This window comes from Miniopterus schreibersii, assembly GCF_964146895.1.
Source record: "Miniopterus schreibersii genome assembly, chromosome: 20".
In the NCBI taxonomy this organism is placed as follows: Eukaryota; Metazoa; Chordata; class Mammalia; order Chiroptera; family Miniopteridae; genus Miniopterus; species Miniopterus schreibersii.
In genome coordinates, this window is record NC_138122.1 from 22,676,284 (window position 1) to 22,698,322 (window position 22,039).

A 22,039-nucleotide genomic window follows, 5' to 3' on the forward strand; every position below is an offset into this window, starting at 1 on the left:
TAGAATTCCTAATGTTTTTTATATATTGAGTCAAAGAAAAGAACGACTCAGTTTTAACCTGAATATTCTACGTCAGACATTGTGGACACTAGTAGAAGTCAAATAAGAACAGCCTTCGGTTTCTTTCATCTGTTCGTTTGCTTCGGTGGTTAACAGTGATGAGTTTCATATTTCAGTGTTTTGCTTTGGTGTCACAATACCAAGATAATCCTGATTTACAAGGACTAGTAGTTGGAACTGTCGTTATTCACGTGACCACTGTCTGATATTCTTCAGTCAGGAAGCTGAAGAGAGCAGATTTTTTTTTAAGTTGAATCCCCAGATATATCTACCAACTGCTTATATTTCTTGTAAATACAACAGTCAGTCACAGAGCACTGAAAGTCACTAACATGACACAGCTGACCACCGGCGGCTGCCTTGCCTTGCCAGCCTTAGGCCCAGCTTGCTCATTTACTAACTAGTGTAGCTGCTTGTACAGTTTTAAAAGCCTAGCTTTTCTTTTAAAAGCCTTATTAATTAATGACACATTTATAAAAGTTAATTATATGCATAGGATGGGAGAAATTTTCTAAGGTCTGAACAAAAACAAAACTTGTGGTTTTGTGCTTACAAATACTTTAGAGCAGAATAAGCGAACTTTCTTTATAAAGGGCAAGATAGTGAATATTTTTGATTTTGCAAGCTAACTGGTCATTGTTACAGCTACTCAGCACTGCCACTGTAACTTCAAAGCAGCCATAGACAACACCTTAGTGAATGGGTGTGGCTGTGTTCTAATCAAACTTATTTGGCATTGGGCCCATAGTCTGCTGCTGACCCTTGTATTATGGTGCACATACAATTTTTACATGAAATTTATATCAAGTATTTGTGGAACCCCTGAAAGAAAATCTTTGATACAGATATAACTTGCATTGTAGCAAGTGCATGAGTGAGTTAATTATCAGGTGTAACAGCAGTTACACAAATATTACATAATATGTATTAAGTGTACTCTTAGGAATCTATTGTGCATAACATTTTTTCTAGTAATAAAGTATATTGTAGACCAATAGAAAATATTACCCTTTTCATTTTTTAGAACTATCATACATATAATGAATCTGATATCAGTAGTCTGGGGGTCTAGGTATTAAGGGGTTCGTCATTTCATTTCCGTCAGAATTCCTATCTTCCCTCCAAGTGTGCCTTTTAGTCAGCCTTCTTTCTTAAGGGGTTGAGCTGCTCTTAACCCTTGGGAAAAGCTAGAATACAATAGAAAAGAGGAGGGGATCAAAACGCAGCCTCGTAGTCCAGTAGTCCAGCTGCTTGGTGTTTTGGGAAACTGTTAAGGCCATTGCCTTCCCTCGTATGATTTATTAGCAGGAAGGGGCACGCCCCTCTTCTCTGTTCGAGGGGAAGAGTGTAAGTGTGACTCCTGTCAGAAGATTGGGAGAAAATGTACTTTCAAGGGATGGAAACACTGAGCAGAGACTAGTGTCAGGAAACCGGTTTACTGACCTACGGTGTCTTCCTTCTGGGCTCCAAGGCCTGTGCATTGCATTCCTATGAGACAGGATGGGACCCAAGCTGCAGGTCTCAGTCAGCTCTGGGAAGTTCTGCTCTTTATCACCAGGGTGTTGGTGATAAAGACATGTACGCTGCCTTTTCCTCCTCCTTTGATTTTAAGTACAAAACTCACATCTACTTGGTTTTTCTGTGGTTTTTCAAAACACCTTGGTGTCCCTGGCCACTTTTCATTTCAGCCACTTCAGTTTGCGGTTCATCGGGAATATGCAATATGAAAAAATGTCTCCCTTCACCTCCCCTTGAAGGGGAGAACTGTTTGTTTGAAACACACAGGACTAGAGAAGCCGCAGGAGCAGCGTTTCCTCAGTGGGATGGGGCGTGACACTGCGCTGTGGCAGGAGTGACATGCTTCACGGGCGTTGGGGTCAGTTGCCGGAGTTCACAGCCCACAGCAGCTCTCTGAGTGGACATATGCCTTTGTTTGGGGGCAATAAACAAATACTAGGAAGAAAATTTGTGCCAACTTTTTAATCTGCATAATTATCGTGGCTTCGTTTGGAGCACTTGCCTCACCCCTGTTGTTTACCAGTGCTTTTGGGCTTCTTAAGAAGAGTCCCTTTGGTTCTGCTGCTGCTTGCCTGTCATGGAAACAGCCAGTCTACAGCAAGCCGTAAACAAAATAGGTTTGCCAGTGGTACTCTCCCGCGAGGAAAAGTGCTGATAGGGGCTGGGAGAGAACCAGATCCTGAGGCGGGGAAAGGTTAAAACAGACTGGCGGCATCACCAAAGAGCATCTCAGTGTGTAAATCTACCTGGGTCTGTGCTGGCTCTCAGGTCATTTCAGACATGACTGCAGTCCACACAATAGTAGGCCTTTGTTTCTTTGTTAATGAAGTGTAATAAAGGTCAAATAACATGTTCTTTGCAGTAAGGAGGGGAACCTGTGTAAAGCCACATTCCCATCAGGGCCCAATCCTGAAAATTCACTTACCAGGCAAAACTGGTAAAACACTCAAACCTCATAGCAATACAAATTTCTAAAGACTGTGTATAACTGTGATACTTGGTTTCAGATTGGAGTATCCTCCTTGGAGAATGTTCACTACAGACAATCAGTAAACGGCTCAAGGACATGTGCCGGATGTGTGGAATCTCTGCCGCAGACTCTCCTTCTATCCTTAGTGCCTGCCTGGTTGCCATGGAGCCCCAGGGGTCCTTTGTAGTGATGCCAGGTAAATCTCTCCTGGTCAGTTTCCTTAATGAGGCATCACATCAGTTTGTCCTTTCAGACCTAAGTCCACAGACAAGCATAGAATTTATCTTTATTTTTTATTTTTATAAGAGAAAACTGTACTTAGGGCTCAAAAATGAAAACCATTTGGTCTCTTGCAAGGGGAGTAGTTTGTGATTTTCTTATCTTTGTTGACCATAGCTTAGAGAGAGCCCACATTCCAGATATGATAGAGAAGTCTTAGAGTCTTGGCTAATTCCCATTGCCTGACCCCAGTTTGTTGTTAGGTTATCAAGATCACCCTCCAAAAATGACTCACGTGGACAGCAGCATGGTACATGTTTCAGTGTCCTTTTGAAGACAGATGTTTGACAGACTCTCTAAGCAGCCTTGAGAGAGCACAGTTAGGGTCTCTCATATAGCTGAGGGTGAGTGGGGAGGCACATAGGGGTGAAGCATTTAGTACAGGGCCGGACCACAGTAAATTCTCAGTGAGTACAGTGTGTGGATAACCAAAACACTGTGGCCACAGGATTTTTTAAAAATTAGCAACTAAGCTATTTTATAATTTGATGACAAAGCAATTTTATACCTTTAAAACAGTTTTTACCATCCATGTATTTCTTTGATCAGATAGGAGACCCTGTCCACACACTCCCTGTAAAAGTAAACAGTGTTGTGGTGTGAGAGACAGATGGCCTGTGTTGGCCTGCTTGGTAGATCTTAGATTAGTTGTTGCCTGCACCATTTGGGCAGATTACACAATTTCTTTGTGCTCTTTTCTGATCACAAAATGAGGAGTCCTACCTCGAGGTGGCCATGATGATTGAATGAGATAACAGGAATAAAGAATTCAGCACAGAGCGTGGGCTGTAGTAAACATTCAGTGGGGTTAGTCGTAGCAGTTATTAGTGGAATGGTACGTTTCTACAGAATTGTGTCAGTTAGGAAAGTAGTACTTTGTAAACTGTGAGCAACCACAGGAGGAAGGAATGTGGGAGATTTATTTTTGGAAATATTTATATACGTAATTAAAACATATTTAGCAGACTCAGTCCAATTTTATCTTAACCTTCCCAGTATGAAGTGAAGGTTAGGTTATTGTAGCTCTGTGCTCTGAGTCAGTTTCTTGAAGATACTTAAACAGTTGGGCTCAGTGTGTTCAGTGTGGCACTCGTGTCAGACGCCTGTCTCTCCGGCTCAGGGCCTCTTAAAAACATCATTTCTGGAGTTGCTTACTGCTGCACTAAAGGAATTGATGCATTTTTTTTTAAAGATGCTGTCACAATGGGCTCTGTTTTTGGACGAAGTACTGCATTAAACATGCAGTCATCTCAGCTTAACACCCCTCAAGATGCTTCTTGTACACATATCTTGGTGTTCCCAACATCGTCAACTATCCAGGTGGCTCCAGCCAACTATCCCAACGAGGATGGGTTTAGCCCCAACAATGGTGAGTGGGGGACCGTGTGTGCCTAGAGTTCAGCTTCTTCCCCAAGACACAGAGCTGGAGTGTGGGGTCACGGAGCCACTGCAGGCTGTAGGAAGAGGGCTTAAAGTTTAGAGGATCTGTTTGGTTTTGAAGATTTAATTTGCTCTGTTACCAAGACCAAATAAATACTTTCCTCTTTTGGGGAATTCACTTTCTCTTGTTTTTCATTAAAGGCAAAAAGTAATAGCTGCTTGGTAGTGTACTGTACATGGGTGCTGCTCTTTTATAAATATGCCTCAACGTGACTTGAAATGTATGAAGTCTGCTGGGCAGTGTAAGGGTGGCACCTGCCATTAGCTAATCACTGGGGATCTAGTTTGTTCCCAAACAGCTTTTTACTCGATTATTCTTAATAGGTTTTTTTGGTTTGAATGTATTAAGGCATTAAGACATGGCTATTTATAAACTGTAAATGTGCAATATGATGCAGCTATTTGCTTTTTTTAAGAGGAATTTTTACCAGCTACCAGCATTTGCTCCTGTTAAAGGGGGAGGCAAAGGCGCCACGCTGTCTGTGCATACATGTTCGTCCTGTCTGTGCATACATGTTCGTCCTGTCTGTGCATACATGTTCGTCCTGTCTGTGCATACATGTTCGTCCTGTCTGTGCATACATGTTCGTCCTGTCTGTGCATACATGTTCGTCCTGTAGAGGGGGCACAGTGGGATAACAGTGGGAGAAAACAACCACAGGGCAGGTGTTCGTGGTGATTGAGTCACGGGTGGTGGTTTTCCTCTTTTGTACTTTTCTTTCCAAATTTTCTGCCGTGTGTGTACCTCACGTTTATAATACAGGAGAGGATTTCTTAATGAAAACGTGGCACTTTGATCTGCTTGTGGAATGGCCTCCAGTTTCAGGGCAGGTTCACACCTGTTAACACCCATTAGTTCACCCTCCGGGATTTAGATGCTAAATGGCTGCATAGGTAGAGTCTGCTGTTTTCTTAGATGGTATCAATTTTTAAATTTGTTTAATAATTGTTTCTGTAGCTGTTTTGCCATCTTTTTATGTGCCTTTGGGAACTATACAGAGTGTGGAGTTTTATGTTCTTCATTCTGTTAATATTTCATAAGGAGCACATGGGGGGGGGAGAGGAATTTGCAGCTCCTTGCACTCAGCACACACATTAATTCTTACTAATTTAACAGCACCTGCCTGTAATAGTCGTAGCCCCCAAAAAGAGTGTATTGGTTAAGTTAGGATGTGGATAATTTTTTAAATTTTTGTGCTTTTTTTTCTCTTCTCCTCCAGATGACATGTTTGTTGACCTTCCATTCCCAGATGACATGGACAATGATATTGGCATATTAATGACTGGGAACCTCCATTCCTCCCCCAACTCCTCCCCAGTTCCCTCCCCAGGCTCTCCTTCTGGAATCGGTGTGGGCTCTCACTTCCAGCACAGTCGGGTAAGGACAGTGTGACGTAGGCTGTTGAAAACAGTCTCAGCCTTCGGGAAATAATCCTCAAGAAGTGCAGCCATCTTCTCACTACACGCACCATTCATCTCGTTGGTCTTGGGCCCCAGTATGAGGGAAGTAGCATGGAAAAATGACTCTGTAGATGCTCCATTTTGAATAAAGGCAGGAATTGGAAAGAAATGTTTTGTTATTCCAGATAAATATGTTTTTTCAAAGGAATAGTCCTATTAAAGCTGCAAGGGTTGTGTGCAATTCTTGTTTTATTAGCAAAAATTAGTTTTGGTTACTTGCTGCTTCCCAGTTATTTTTTAATTTTTGCCAAAATAGTGTTTTTTTTCAGAGGCTAGTTGAACAGCTTATTTAAATGCAGAGAAACTGTCAATTGAGGAACACATTGCTGACGGTTAATTATTCTGAAAGGGACCTGGCTGCTGTTTCACGTTGCGGCGCCTTTTTAAAGCAGCCCGTCGTCTCTGCAGCCAGCCCCACAGGAGGGGCAGGAGCCCACACGAGGCAGGCTTTGGAGAAACGTTCAGGTTGATGCCAGAGTATTAAGGGAAAAAAATGAGTCTACAACTAGTTTCATCTTTAAACATCTTAGGGATATTGGAGGTGCATTAACAAAAGATTGAAGAGTAAAGGTACTGCCGTTACTCATGCTAACTTTGTTTAAATGCTCGAGGATTCAGGCCTTATGACTGTATTGCACTTTTATTTAAAAGTTAAGAGACTGAGGGGTTAAGACTCAGAAAAACCAGTATGTCTAATGTATTAACCTGGACAAGTATAAACAATAATAAGTATAAATATACGTAATGATAGGGCTACATTATTTGAAAGCTGCTGAGAGAGTAGATCTGGAAAGTTCTCATCACAAGAAAAAATTTTGTAACTATGTGTGGCGATGGATGTTAACTGGACACACTGTGTGATTGATCGCTTTGCAATGTATACAAATATGAATTATTTCATTGTACACCTGAAGCTAATACAATTTTTTATGTCAATTATATCTGTGGGTTTTTTAAAAATTGATTTTGTTAAAAGTTTGGTTTGGTGACCGTGCTTCTGGGACTTGTTCCGTAGAGCCAGGGTGAGCGTCTTCTTTCGCGAGAAGCGCCGGAGGAGCTGAAGCAGCAGCCTCTGGCCCTTGGGTATTTTGTATCAACTGCCAAAGCTGAGAATCTCCCCCAGTGGTTTTGGTCATCATGTCCTCAGGCTCAGAACCAGTGTCCCCTCTTCCTAAAGGTTGGTTTGGTATTGTGTTTGACGTTTCAGGGGAGGGGGGATGAGTGACTTACACTTAAGTTCAGTTCTGCTTAGAAATTTCTGTACCATAGTCTTATTTAGGAGAGGAACTCAAAACCATGTCACAAAGAAATGATCGCAGTAACCCAAGGAAGAGACTTTTTGGCGCCGGAAGGGCGCATCTAGGATGGACACACGGTTCTTTTTAGTGGTTTCTTCCGGGTCACGCACTGCTGTTAGTGAGGTTAGCCTCTAGCTGCCCTCTTCCTCCCTTGCCATGGGCCGTCAGCATTCTTCATCCGAGTGGGACACAAGTCAGCTAAAAACTCCACATTTACACTTGCTCCTTCCTGTGTATTTCTTGGAAACTTAATCCACATTAAGGGTTAAATACAAAAGAAATCCCACTTCTAGTTTGGGCAAAGGAAACTGGAAAGAAATCCATCCATAGACTGGCAAAAAGCCAAAGGTTTGACAACGTGTGTCTGTTGGGAGGGCTGTGGGAGAAGCCAGGTTCTACAACCTACACATTTCCCTTTTGATGCCGAGTCCCAACTCTAGAAATATAGTCAAAAGAAACTTTGGCAAAAACAAAAAATGACATATGTAAAAGATTAGAAACAGCTGAAATATCCACTAGTAGGGGGCTGGTTGAATAAATTATCATAGTGGAGTATTATTCGTCCATATCAAAATGAGAAGTATTTTTATATTATTACCTGTGGAGTATAGATTACTGTGCAGTAATGTCCAGGACAGACACACACACACACACAGACACACGCATTTGGAATGTTAAAACCAAAAATAATTGAAGAATTTTCTTTTCCTAATGACTTAAACATACTATTATGAAATTAAAGAGGTTACATAAAATTTCATGTAATTTTTATTTTTGAATTAGAATTATCAGTATGAACCTAGATTTATTGCTTCCTCTCTAAAATTGTATATACATATTTTAACTCTGTCTACTGAAGAGGCTTAGGAACAATGGCAACTTAGGAGCAATAAATACCTCTGTTGCCACGATCGTGGTTCCTAAATACCATTTATCATTCAAAAGAACCAGAATTCTCTGAAGAAATGACTGATTCCAGGTTCAAAGTAAGAATTATTTAAGATGAACCTGGGACATCTTGTCATACTTAAAAGCAAGAAAGTTACCTAAGATTTTTAGAGTCCCATCAAAGGACCAAGTACCCAATGAGGAGGGGTTTCCATTGCCCAAGGTGGTGCCACTTGGTCATCAAAAAAACACAAAAATGATGGTAGCATATAGATTGAAATAAATCCTTGGGTTCATAATTGTGCTGAAAAACAAAACATTTATCTGTCACCTATTGAAGCTGCTAGTTAATCTAAAAATTAAAAAATAAAGAGAAAGAACCCAGCATTTGTATTTCCTCTCCTTTATGTATTATATTTCTTAGGTATTTAATAAATCAAACTATGTTAAAACCTTTCAGTTAGAAGTTGATAGGGAACTTTGTAGTGGATGGAGCATGCTGGTACCTACTGACTAAACCCAGGTATCAGTTATAGTCAGAGGGACAGCAGACATCGAGCCTTGTGATGTGATATGATGTGATAAGAACAGTACAGCACCAGTAATAAAATATTCCCCTCCCTCCCCCCAGTAATCTGAGCCTAATTGAGTCTCTAGAACTATCGAGCCGTGGAATCAGGATACAAAAATACACAAGAACAGTGAGCCGTATCCACATTGTGGGGCCTTCTGCAGATTAAGACCTGCAGGGCACGTTATTTAATCATTGACGATGACAGCTTTCTTTTTTCCCAAATTTAGGATATGAGGTTATGTACGATCACATTGGGGTTACTGAGCAGCTTAAAATTCACAGACCTCTAAGGACCTTAAGAGCACCTGCTTCAGGCAGACGTGGGCTGGGCCTTTCTCTGCCCCGTAGCCGACTAGACCAGGCAGGTAACTGTCTCTGTCCCTCCGCAGGCATCCCTGCATCACCACATCTCTGTAGCACAGACGGACGAGCTTCTCCCTGCCCGGAGTTCTCAGCGGGTGCCACATCCTCTCGACTCCAAAACCACATCTGATGTTCTGAGGTAGGTTCCTACCCTGGCGGCGTAGCAGCACCATTGGAGATTGTTTTCCGTTGCTCTTGTTTCCCAAGTGTTTTAGTTGAAGTGGCCTTCATGGGAGAGATGCTGCCTTGTGCAGGGCAGCACTGGTTACCAGTCAGCCAGGCCCCTGTGTGCATGGGGCAGACGGGTGGGCTTGGTTAACTTAGTCACATGCAAGCACTGCTGGCTTGCTTCCTGCATAGAGGAGGCATTCGTGGTAATGAAAGTATCAGAATTAGGGGTGGGTAATTAGAAGACAGTCTGGAACTCAAACATCTTTTACCCTCTCTCACACCGATTTTATAAATGAAATTAACTACAATGCAAATTCCATAGTTGGGCAATACCTCCCAGAAGTGTATGGAATTTTAGGAGACCATAAGCATTCTTCTTGTACCTTGAGAAAATATACAAGCTTTTTCTAATGTTTCCTGACTCCTGAATGATTTGGGAATCACAGTTCAGCAGGGACCTGCTCAGTGGGGTTTTGGCCTCCCTGGCCTCAGAGCAGCTCTGTTCATTGGAGATGTGAAGGGGGCCACTTGTCTCATTAAAGCTTTCCTAGCAGCCACAGTAAATAACAAAAATAAATTAGTGAAGTTAACTTTAGTGGTAAATTCACCAATTATATAAAAAATATATCAGAGTAACATCAGATATATCCAAAATATTTCAACAATAGTCAATGTAAAAATATTCAGGAACTATTTTACATGTTTTTAAAATACTGAGTCTTTGCAATCCAGGGCCCGTTTTACACTTACAGCATATATGAATTCACACGGGGCCAGTGGCTGCATCTCAGACGGTGGGTCTAGAAGGAAGGTGGATCGTGAGAGGAAGGAACGGGGGAGAGCCTGGGGCAAGCTGAGGAAGGTGTCAGGCCTCTTGCTGCAGCGCCTGGAATGTTAGGGTCTGCAGTCCCTCACCTGTCGTGCCTACGCCCGACCCGCTGCTCTCTCTGCAGGTTTGTTTTGGAGCAGTACAACGCTCTGTCGTGGCTCACGTGCAATCCGGCCACCCAGGACCGCACCTCCTGCCTTCCCGTCCACTTTGTGGTGCTCACTCAGCTGTACAATGCCATCATGAATACGCTCTAACTGGAAAAGCACTTGCTCTCTCTGGCTCAGTTCCTTTTCCCTGCAGCCTCAGTCTGGAGCCTGCCACACTCTGCAGATGCCCAGTCCTTTCCCTGAGACCACTGCACAGTCCTGCACTGTGGCCCCTCCTCCGCAGGCACATGTTGTTTCTGCAGTGTTCATCACAGTGACTCGCTGACACTTCTTCATGGACCTGGAGCCTCCACAGCAGTGACTGACACCAGTGTGTGGTGCATGCACCCAGACCCCTGGGTCACGGGGAGTTTTGGTTGGTGTTGGTTTTAGGAGAGAAACAGAAGAAACAGTGTCCTTTTGCACAAGAGTCTGTGTTTTCAGTCTCTTTTAAAAGAAGGGCAGTTTAGCCCTTTGGATGAAATCCTCTAGTTACTGGTGTATGGCCTGCGGGTGACCTGAACTCCATATTCTAGGACTTTTTCAAAATAAGAACCAGCTCAAGTACATGATTCCACAGTGAGCTTTTCTCCCTAGTGTACCCGTCGATGGGCGTGAGTGCGTTGGCTGACTTCATACCTGTGTGTAGATACAAAACGTCTGGAGACATCTTTATTTTGTTTATTTATTTTAAGTTGTTGTCCTAGGGTTTTTGTGACTTTCTTTTAATTTTTTTTTTAATTTGCGAGGACCAGGTACAGTAGCTGAAACCCAACTCAGACCCAGCACAGGGTTCTTTGACTACATACCTCTGTCCTAGGAGCCGGAAACGGAGTGAAAACAAATTGGGGAGATCATGCCTAAAACGTAACATCTTTCAGACCACCCAGCAGTAGGTTTTGCTAAGAACAAACTGGGTAAACATTCTGCTGTGTTCCTTATTAAAGTGGCCAGCGTTTCATGAAGGGTGACATTTTTATACGGGAGGCAGTCGCGCTCGGCCCAGAACCATGGAGGCCCCACCTTCATCAGTTTTATACAGCCACAGTAGAGACACATTTTCTAGTGAATTCTTATTGAAAGCCAGGCCTCTCCTCTCGTTAGATCAAAGGGGACTCATGTACATATTACAATCAAAAGTGTTTGCTCACAAAATCAGTTATAAATATGGTGAATTTTTTCTGGACCATAGGAATATTATTTCAAAGAAATATTACAACTTAACCATTAAATTAGTACTTGAAGTTGAGCCTTCATGGTGGGACTTTTTAAAAAATGCCTTTTTAAAGCATTGGTGGCTAATTGAAGCATTTTATGGCTCCTTCCAGGCCGAAAGGGTTGTCTGTAGGACTCGGTTCGGCCCTCACTGGTGGTGTGCTGTTGGGGGGTGGGGGGGTGGCCCGTGAGCTCTCGCCTGGCTGCGGGGCTCCTGGCGTCTGCAGAGAACCGTGCAGATTCCGAACGTTCTTCCAAGAGACTGCCATGTCCTGGTTATTAACAGAAAGGAAATGTAATAGTGATAGGATTTTGTAAAAGTATTTTTCTTGAAATAATCTAACGTTTAAAACATTATATTAAAAAAAGTGGTGTGGTGGGAATGCGAAGGCAGAGAAATAACTTGTAAATGGGTCATTCTGTTCTCTGTTCCACCGGAGGGGGGGGGGACTTTCGCAATGTATAGGTTAAAAAAATCTGCTATATCAAAACCATTTGTATCTAATGTGTACAGTGTAAAATTGACTAAAAATATTGCAGTGCTATTTTTTCTTAATCAGAAAGGAAAAATTCTCAAGGCCTTTTGAAGAGCATAAGATGATGAAGATTGTAAACTTGTATAAAATTATCTTGGTGAGAAGACAAATTGTAAAGTAGATATTTGTAATCTTTTACCACTTTGGGGTTGATTTTTTTTTCCAGAATTCATCAGAACTTTGAATTTTTTTTTTTAATGGGCTGTTTTTAATGCAGGGGCTTTTCTTCCCTAGAAATCCAATTCTAAGCAAAAAAAAAAAAAAAAACAGAAAAAAAAGAAAAAAAAACACAAAAAGCAAAAAAGCCCTACAAAAATAAAAAAATTTAAAAAAAGGCAGCAAAGGGTAGATTTCATCTGGTGTCTTTTATTTAAGTTTTTTAAGTTAAAAGCTGGTGACATATTTATACGTTTTTGTGCAAAAATAAATGAATGGCAATAGATTTTAAAAAATCTTATTATGTACTTCTGTGTGAAAAAGTCTGTATTATATTTCCCTTAAATATGCATTATTTTACTTGTGAGTTTTTTACTGAATTAATCTGAAATGTACAAGCCCTGGATTTGCTACAGAGTGAGAAGTTATTTTATTTTTTTTTTTAATTTTTAATTTTGGAAATCCTACAGAAATCAGAACTCTTACCATGGTTTGAACTAAAAGGGGAACTGGGGTGGGGGGGGGGTCGTCCAGCATGCCTGTATGTATATCTCAGAACCTTTTTTAAATGTAAAAGCTGTACATTTCTGGGAAGTTCTGAATTTCTTTTGTTTCTTTTTTTCCTTCAAGCATTTTGCAGTGAGCTTCTTTTATATATAGCAAACAATTTGAAAGAATACAAAAATATGTGAAGTTCATTAAAAAAACAAACTGCAGTATAGCGCTGGTACAGTACACTAAAAGACTTTGATAAAAGAAACAATACTAAAAGGCCTCCATTTTAAATGTCATTCATATATACCTTGTGAATGAGAGCTATATACTTTTACACACTTTTTTAGAGGAATAAATTATTGAATTACTGAAACTTCGAGTGGCTTTTTTCCCCCTCCCGTCTGCCTTTAATAAAACGACCAACACCTGCCCCAGCCCCAGCGGTGTCCGTCTGATGGATTGAGCGGCCCGTGGGGGGCCAGGCTCTCCCCCCGGAGCAGAGTGGACGTGGAATGTCACTGCCCCTCATCGCCCGCCCAAGGCTGTTCCCAACCGGGTTCCTCCTCCAGGGACAGGTGCACTTCTAGAAGTTTAGGCCCCCCCCATGAATAGGGCCCTGATGTCTAGCTCGTCAGCTGTTTGGAGCAGGTCCCGTCGCACGTGTCTCCCAGCGCTGAGATCGTGGGCAGTCCTCACACTAACGACAGGTCTGTGATTCTTCCTTTCTCTCGACAGTCCCGGCCGGTCTCCTCTTGCTGTTCCTTAGAAATAACAGGCGCGTCTCCCTTTCACGGTTCCCCCGTCCACAGGCTGGTGACGGCCACGTGCCGTCTGGCACCGCACGCGAGCAGGGTGCTGGCGGCCCCCTGCCTTGTCTCCTCTGAGTCCGTGAGGGGGAAGCGCTGCGCTGCAGGGGCAGAGTCGCGTGGGAACGGCGAGCGCGGGACGGGCGAGCGGGCAAAGTGCAGTCAGAGTAAGTCAGACGGCTTTGCTCTTGACCTTTCTCCGCCTGCTTAGAAACCTCGCTGTTCTCACTAGAGACAAACCGCTGCGCCGCCTCAGCCTCGGCCTGGTCTGCAAACGAAGACGGAGGCGTTTCCCTGAGAAATGCTTTGCGAACCACAAAGCCGTGTCCCTGCTGTCGCGGTACCGGGAAGAAGGCTGAGCAGTCGGGCTGCGTCTCCAGCTCAAAGATGATGCTGGTGGTCTCACCGGGCGCCACTCCGCTGCGCCGCTGCTTGCCAAGCGCATCGTTGACGGCTTGGTACATTATTAAAGAGTTTTGACACATTTCCCAGGTCCTGTGCCGTCAGGTCAGTGCTCTGATTAGAAATCAGAATCGGGTGGTGGCTTTTCACACCCGTTCCTGAGTTGGACGCTTCGCTCATCCACTGGGTAGACCTTTATCCAACAATCTGGGTGCTGGTTCTGTTCACACGCGGGGTTTGTTTTCACAGCCGCCCCTAGCTGTGCCCAGTGGCAACAGTCGCTCCATCTCTCCGAGGTGGGGACGGTTATTTGTGGAACGCATCTAAACGCTTTGCAAAGTAGGTGGATGTAAGTCTTTCTTGGCGCCCAGGAGCCACCTGCGGCTTCCGGCCATCTGCCCTTAGCTCCGATTCCACGGAACCCGAGCTGTCCCCTCCGACAGGCCAGTGCTGTCTTCCGTCCCTGCTACTCCCGAAGCCGTGGGGCCGGGGAATCGCTTCCACTGGTATCGAGGAGCCCGGAAAGTCTTCATAGCAAGTGCACTTGGTCAGGAGAAGTGTTTAAAAGCAGGCTGCTTACGAAGGGCGTGCTGCCCGGATGGGCCACGGCCTGGAAACAGTCGTCGGTGCCTGTCGCTTACCCCACACGAGCCGCTCATTATAAAGCTTCACCTTTGGGTCGCCACGTGCCAAACCCCATCAAGGCGCGTTTCAGCCTATTACCGTGTTATCTTGGTGTTAAACGCTGCGATTGCTTATATCCCCTCGACAGGAAGGTCACTTTAACAGTAATTATTTCATGTCATTAGTCCTAATGAGACACCATTAGAATATTCCATCGTGCCAGGTAATTATACGGCTGTGCGACGGCCCTGGGCGCCCTGCTCGCCCGGAACCAGATCGACCAGTCCCTCGGCACTTCCCTGAAATCCTCGGGTCGGGTTTTAAAAAGATTTTTTTGACACTCCCCCGCTTCTGGCTAGGACTCCAAAGGGACGGAGCAGGTAAGACGTGGAAGTTGATGAAAGTTGAAGAGCGTGGGGAGACCAGAGGACTGGCTTTTCCCTGGGAAGGCCATTCCCTCCCGGAGCGTTCACTCGTCACCCGGCGGTGGGAAGGCGCGGACACCGGGGCCGGTCTCTTTTTTTAAAACACGTGGGGACGTGAGAAAAGCACGTGTTTTGTTTTCATCACCTGAGAAGGGCATTGGCCGGGGCTGTTCCTCGATGCCCTGTTGGTTTGGAGGCGCGGAGAGTGCTTGAGGGGGACCCAAGCAGCCCCTCTCGCTGTCCCCTGCCTGGCCCGCAGGTCAGGCCCGTTCCCATCTACCCGCTAAACAAAACGAGACGAGATTCAGGAAAACGGGCCCCACAGAGGGAAGACGAGAGGGGCTACCAGGAGGAAATGCCTGTGGGGGGGGGGGTGTAGAATCAGTTTAAATAACTGAGCACGTGAGGCCGCAGTCGTGTTTCGTTTGGGCTTGAACGTTTTCAGGGAGCACTTACAGTGAGCTCCTCTTGCTCGGATCTTGCTTTGCTCACTGAGAGGGCCCGGCCTTGCTCCTACAAGCCTCATTTCCGTAAGTCATTTCCTGTCCCCTTTTAATTTTAATTCTGAGTATGTAATTTTGAGTTGGAAAGGGGATAATGTTTACATGTTACGTCTGCACACACCCACTTTTTCTTCCTGTTTTTTTTTAAACCCTCACCCGAGGATGTACTTAGAGGAAGAGAGAGAGAAACATCCATGTGAGAGAGAAACATTGATCGGTTGCCTTGTGTACCCTCCCCGACTGGGGCTCGAACCCACAACCCAGGTATGTGCCCTGACTGGCAATCGAACCAGCAACCTTTGGGTGCACAGGGCGACTCTCCTGCCAACTGAGCCACTCCGGCCAGGGCCCTGTTGTTTCTTGTATCACCACAAAGCTTAGGAAGTGACCTCCCTTATTAGGTCCAGGGGTCAAGGTCATGTTTGCTTCAGAGACGGACGTCCCAGCCACTTCCGGTGCCCAGGAGAGTGTCCCTCACCTGACGGCACTGTGTCGGGCCGGCTGTGCATTGGCTGAGCGCGGGACATGCACCTCGAAAACCTGAAGTCATTTACCAGCAAATCCGTCACATCCCCATGCCTTTGGGGGAACAGAAAAAATATATATTTTACTTATTAGAAAATACAGGAATTTTTGTTGTTGACTTAGGTTTTCTATTCTGTCAATTAGGGTAATTTAGATTTTTACAGGAAAAAGAATTGTTTTTCCAACGAAGGGCCATGCAGTTGTGCAGAGTAGTCGCTCCCTGAATTCTGAACTGTTATTTTTGGAAACGTGTGGTCTTCCCTGTTTCTTACAATATTTATGCGATTTTTCCCTTTCTTGATGGGTTTTTTTTTTAAAGCGGTTTGCTGTTTTTCAGTTTTGTTTGATTTTCTTTCCCAAGAAACACTTCACGGGGGAACAGTTCTGGTGCTTTTTTCTGGCCTGTGTCCTGCTGTTTCTTTTTCTAGTTTCCTTGAGGGTTTGGTTTCATTTTCCTTGACTCTTAATTGCCTGCTTAGTTCATTTATTTTCACTTTTGATGATACAGGCGCTGGTGGCCTGGGGGCCTCCGGACCGCGTGGCCCTCCTCAGCGTCTACGCGGATCCTCTCCGGCTGCGCGTTTGTCCAGGGAGAAGGGCCTGTTGCATCAGGTGCTCAGAGGCGCCTGACCCTGAAAGCAGTGAAATGTGACTGACTAGGGACTGTGTTAAAGTTGATTCCATCCTTTGAGTTTTGGTGTTTAAATTTTTTTTTTTTAAGACTCTTAGCTCTTTTTCTTCCTGTTTTTAATAAAGGAAAGTTCTCTTTGGATTTAAAGTCTCTCCTGTATTTTTTTCTTACTATACCGTAATCTGGTGGCGATAGCCCATTGCAGCCACTCCCTGAAACCTTCAGGAAAAGGTATGTCCCTTTTCTCAGGCAGGGCTACCCAACAGAAATGCAGTGCGAGCCGTAAAGTGTCCTTTTATATTTTCTAGTAGCCACATTCAAAAAGTAGAAAGAAAGAAAGAAAAAAATAGGTGAAATTAATTTTCATAATATATTTTATTTACTCGTATATACCCAAATGCGTATTAAATATCTCAGCATGAAAGAACAGCAGAGTGTTTGGTGGGATGGTCAGCATTCTTATTTTTGCAGTAAGTCCTCCAAACCCAGCATCGCTTTCCTGTTCATGGCTCCTCGAAACACGGTGCTGACGTTCACAAGCATTCATGACGCCCCTCTTGCTCCGTATGTGCCCCTTCTGATAAAAGTAAGCCTCTGGTTTCCGCCAGTCCGTGTCCCCACTCTCCCGTGACGTCCTGGCTTTGACCCCCCCACCCTGGCCTGCGTTCATTCCCCAGGCCCCGGGGGAATCTGAATGACCTGTGATCAGGTCACCTGCTGTCCTCCTTTGCTTTGGAAACCCTGGAGTCCTGCTCTCCTTGTCGCCACTTCTGAAGTGTCCCTACCAGTCATTTTATAGAATGTCCTCCAGTGGGGAGGCGGAGGTTTTCTCATGGTTAAGTTGAGGTTATGCATTTGGGGGCAAGAACACTTACAGGAATGAGGTGCCCTTCTCAGTGCATCACGTGCGGGAGTGCACGACGTCCCTGTGCCCCGCTATAGGTGACATTAACTTGGGTCACTTGGTTAAGGCGACCTCTTCAACGTTTCTCCGCTGCCAAGTGAATTATTCCCGGGAAATTCTGCAAAGGACCTCAAGCAGAGACATATTTTTGTTATGTCCCAGATTGTCCACCAGGGGGCGACCGTCACCGACAAATCTTTATGGGCCAAAGTCTGGGGTTTTGAAAGCAAGAGGTCAAGGCTGGGGGGGGGGGCAGGGCAGGAGGGCTGGGGGGAGTCCACTCTCCCAGGGGAGCCCTCGCTTCGGTGAACAGCCCCAGGGGACAGACTCCAGGCTGGGCTTCGGGGCCTGGTGTGGGGCAGGTTTTGAAGAGCAACCTGGCTCTTACTTGGCTAATTTAGAGCATGGCCGCAGTGTGTGTGTGTGTTTGGGGTGGGGACGGTGACTACCTGGGCAGCCGGTTAGAAATTAAGAAGCCAAAGCAAATGTCCTTCCTTCTGCTCCATCCCCTCCCACAGGTCCGTGTAGGGGGGGACCCCCAGTATAAAACAAGGCCCCTTGCAGCCACCAGCATTAGGCTTGGCCCAGACCCCAAGGCAGTGGGGATATCACTCCTGTTGAATTAAATTTTAATTCGGCAGAATGTTTAAAACCCGTCTAGACTGCAGTGGGGCACGAGAGAACTTTCTGGGGTGAGGATAAGGTTTCCCTTTTGATCGGGGTGATGTTATATTTGGCAAAGTCCAAGGAGCTTTACACTTAAAATGGGTGCATTCTTTTACATTTTAATTTATTTTATTTTATTTTTCTCTTTTATTGAATGTATTGAGGGTGGCAACACTGGTTAATAAAATTATATAGGCTTCGGTTGTACAGATCTATAATATATCATCCGTATATTGTATCGTGTGTTCACCACCCCCATTAAATTTTAATTTTTAATAGTGGTTAAAAAACACACACCATAGGATTTACCGTCTTAGCCATTTGGAAGTGTGCATTTCCGTAGGGTTAAGTGCATTTACTTTGTTGTACAAGATATCGCCAGACCTTTCTCATCTTGCCAAATGGAAACTCTGCCCATTAAACAGCAACAACTCGCTTCCTCCCCCCAGGCCCTGGCAACCACCGTTCTAGTTTCTGTCTCTGTGAATTTGACTACTCCAGGGGCCTCATATGAGTGGGATCATACAGTACTTGTCCTTTTGTGACTGGCTTGCTTCATGCAGTGTAATGTTCTCGAGGTTCATCTGTGTCGTAGCATGGATCAGGATTTCCTTCTTTTTAAGGCTGAGTGATATTCCATTGTTAGGGTAGATCACATTATTTTACCCATTCATGGACGTTCGCCTTGCTCCCACCTTTTGGTTATTATGAATGATGCTGTTACAAACATGGCCCCTGCTTTCAATTCCTTTGGGTATATTATATGCCCAGAAGTAGAATTGCTGGGTCCTATGGTCGTTCTATTTTTAATTTTTTGAGGAACCTCCATACTGTTTGGGCGCACCAAAATGGGTATTCTTTGAAAATAAGTTACACCTCAGTAAACCTGATTTTAAAAGAAGATGGAAAAACAGGACACATTTGAGAGCTCGTGTGGGGTAGTGATGGGAGGCATCTCTTCCTCCTCACCAGTTCACATGGGCAGAGTTTTTAAATATCTCCGCCTGTCCTTGTAGCTCCAGACTCATTTCTGGCTCTGATTTTGCCCCCTGAGATCAGCGGGAAGATTAATAGGCATTTTTAATGGCTCCCAGGCCTACAGGCCCCCAAAATAAAAATAAACATTCCCCATCCTGGGCTAGCCCCACACATCTGCCCACTCTGCCTCCTGCCTCTTGCAGCCATTTCCGGGATCTCACGTCTTGGTTGGATGTTGCCTTAGAGACAGTTGGCAACGAAACCCTAACAGACCCCGGCCCCAGCCTCCCGGAAGAAGGTAATTTACACGAGCAGCTCGGGCCTTCCTGAGGAGTCAGCTCAGAGGGACGTGCCTCCAGGGGCCTGAGCCGGTCGGCCATTTGGGGACTTTGGGTCAGGTGGCTGGAGGAACAGTTGTGCTTTCTTCCCTCCCAAGTCCCAGGCGGAGAAGTGGAACAAGTCACTTGTCTCTGGCTGGGTCCTCCATCTGCCTTCTTGACCTCCCCACCAGCCTAGGGACTTCCAAATGTGGAAAGAAAAACCCAGCCCACTTAGGGTGAGCTTCCAAATAATCCATGTCGTCCTTTGCATTTCTAACACAGTTTCTGCAGAGGAGGGGAACTTGGAATATAGGGCAGAGTTTGCTGATGGGTGACCCTTGGGCCTCATATGGCCAGCGGCCATGTGTGATGGGAGTCGAGCCACACAGAGTTAGAGTCAGTAGCCAACATTGTTAAATTGGGTAATTCCCACTTTTAAAAAAGCAGATTCTCTTGAATGACTCTTTCTACCTGGGTTAGGTCTGTGTGTCCATCTGGCAACCATTGGCTGGAGCCAAGTAGATATCAGCCTGCCCCATCCCCTTTTAGTCAAGGCCTAGGTTCAATAGTTTGCCACAATCCTCAGCACTCCCTAATGCATTGTGATGGCTTTTGCTTTGCTCATTCATATTATCTGCCTGACCCCCGTAGGTATAAGCCCTAATCTCTGACTGATATCTCTTTTAGAGTTCAAAGAGCCTTTAGTGACTGTGTGGTCGAGGGATCAGCAAACTGCAATGAGAGGATCTAATCCGGCCCACCATCTGTTTTTGTAAATAAAGTTTTATTGGAACACAGCCATGCCCACCTGACTCATTCTGGCCTATGGCGGCTTTCATGCTGCAATGGCGAGGCTGGTAGTTGAAATAGAGACCATGGGGGTTGCAAAGCCTGAAGTAGTGACAATCTGGCCCCTTCCAGAAAAATTTTGCTGAGCCCTGAGCTAATCCCAATTCTTTTGTGGCTGATGAGCAAACTGCGGCCTAGAGAGGAAAGACAGAGCAAGGTCATTGTCAGTGGCTGGCACTAGACTCTGAGTCCAGAGCTCTTCCCACCAGATCCTCCGTGGAGAGGTCAGGACACCCTGACACCAGGAGGGCCACCCTGAGATCCCAGAGGGACCTGCGCTCCAGTGTGGGCAGCCTCGGGGCCTCCTGCTCGCTCTGCGCCTTCTCCGCGAGCTGATGGGGCCAAGGTGTCTGGTTCCCATCACCGCTGACAATCGGCCCTCCGCACCGGAGCAGGCCCGGAGTTTGTCTGTAAACCCTGACATCATTAACACCCCATCAATCGTGTGGCCCGAGCGGGCTGGCAAGGCCTCCATCTGGAATTCGGCCCTGGCAGAGATCAAAGTCTGACCGTCTGGAGCCCTGCCCTGGGGAGAGGAGGCGGGCTGGCGGGGGCTCAGCCCTGTGCCCCCTTGGGCTCGGCCTGGGGCCCCATGGAGGGAGGGGTGCCCTAGGGCCTCCTGACGGCTTGGTGCCAGTCCCACAGTACACCTCGGTCACTTTGGACAAGAACTTCCCTTCTCTGAGCCTCAGTGTCCACAGGTGTGAAATGGGATTATAATGCCCACCTCAGAGAGAGCCGGTGGGTGTGCAGACCCCGGGAAAGTTGCAAAGTTGGGTGAAACGATATGATGTCTGAGATGTGCTAACAGGGAGGTGTGTGCGGTGGAGGGGGGGCCATGGAGTCAGGCATAGATGGGACGAGGGAGGCCAAGCTCAGAGAGTCGCTCATCCCAGTGACGGATACCTGGAGGTTTATTATACTCCTCTCTACTTGTGCGGTGCTTGAAGATTTTCATAATAAAGAGTTAAATTTAAAAATCTGTATATTCTGTAGAAGTGTGTGTGTGTGTGGGGGGGGCAGGTGTTTTTTCTTGCTTGTATCCTGTTTTCTGTTTTTTTAAAATAAGCTTTGGAAGGCAGCCGTGTCCCCCGACCTTAAACAAAATGTCTCATCCCCTGCTGATCTCTGAAGCTCATGTTTAGCTTGGAGAAGACAGGGACTCAGGGTGTGTGTGTGTCGAGGACACTGTTCCATGCTAAACCCTGACAGCACCAGGCTATGAAATGAGAGCTTTCCCTTTCTCCAAAGTGGTTTTCACACGTTTCCCCTCCCCTCCTGCAGCCAACCTCCTTCAGTACCCCCCAGCTGTCCCTTTCCAAGGTCAGAGGCAGGGGGCAGGCCCCAGGCCTTTGGACACCTTCCCTGAGTCAGACACTTCAAGGCCACACTTTAGAATACGCTCTTCTTACTGATGCCTGGACCTTGGTGCCCGTCTCCCCGGTAAGGCCGGGCCTACGGTGAAGTTTGACCTCTGTCCCCTCTTCCTGTCCCTGGCTGCGGCAGGGGCCTTTGGTATAAAGTTCCCAGATTTAGCAAATAAAAACACAGGATGTCCAGTTGAATGTGAATTCCAGATACCCAACAAGTGATTTTCAGTGTAAGAATAGCTCATGCCATACTTGGGACATACTTATACTAAAAAGGCATCATTTATCTGACATTCGAATTTAACTAGAAGTCTTATATTATATCTGGGGATCCTATCCAGGTGTCATTCATTCATTCATTCCTTCAACACCTTCCATTTGCCTGGCACTTGCTGGAGATTCAGAAACAAGCACTTGGGAGCCTCAGTTTCCCTGGGAAATTTAAGGGGCCCTGTCCCATGTTGGGCTTGGAACTTCCCAAAGGTGGGATCCACGCCTGTACATCCCTGTTTCCCAGCAGGAGTGCATCTCTGCTCCTTGCTCTCTTGGCTCTCAGTCATGGAGAAGTCCCTTCTAGGGGAAGCATCTTTGGGTACCTATCATGTTATCTTTATCACTTGTGCCTGTCATCTTG

The 22,039-nt window shown here is 45.6% G+C and overlaps 1 protein-coding gene across 2 annotated transcripts in view; it reads left to right on the plus strand.

The window, feature by feature from the left end:
- MED13L (mediator complex subunit 13L) overlaps positions 1-12,047 on the plus strand; it is a 208,159-nt gene extending 196,112 nt beyond the window's left edge. For both annotated transcript variants that reach the window (XM_081123215.1, XM_081123214.1), the window contains exons 26-31: positions 2,586-2,744; positions 4,020-4,196; positions 5,488-5,645; positions 6,744-6,905; positions 8,878-8,990; positions 9,976-12,047. In XM_081123215.1, the coding sequence (XP_080979341.1) occupies positions 2,586-2,744; positions 4,020-4,196; positions 5,488-5,645; positions 6,744-6,905; positions 8,878-8,990; positions 9,976-10,108 (902 nt within the window). In that variant the 3' untranslated portion in view covers positions 10,109-12,047. The remainder of the gene's footprint in view (positions 1-2,585; positions 2,745-4,019; positions 4,197-5,487; positions 5,646-6,743; positions 6,906-8,877; positions 8,991-9,975) is intronic.
- Positions 12,048-22,039: the final 9,992 nt, after the last annotated feature.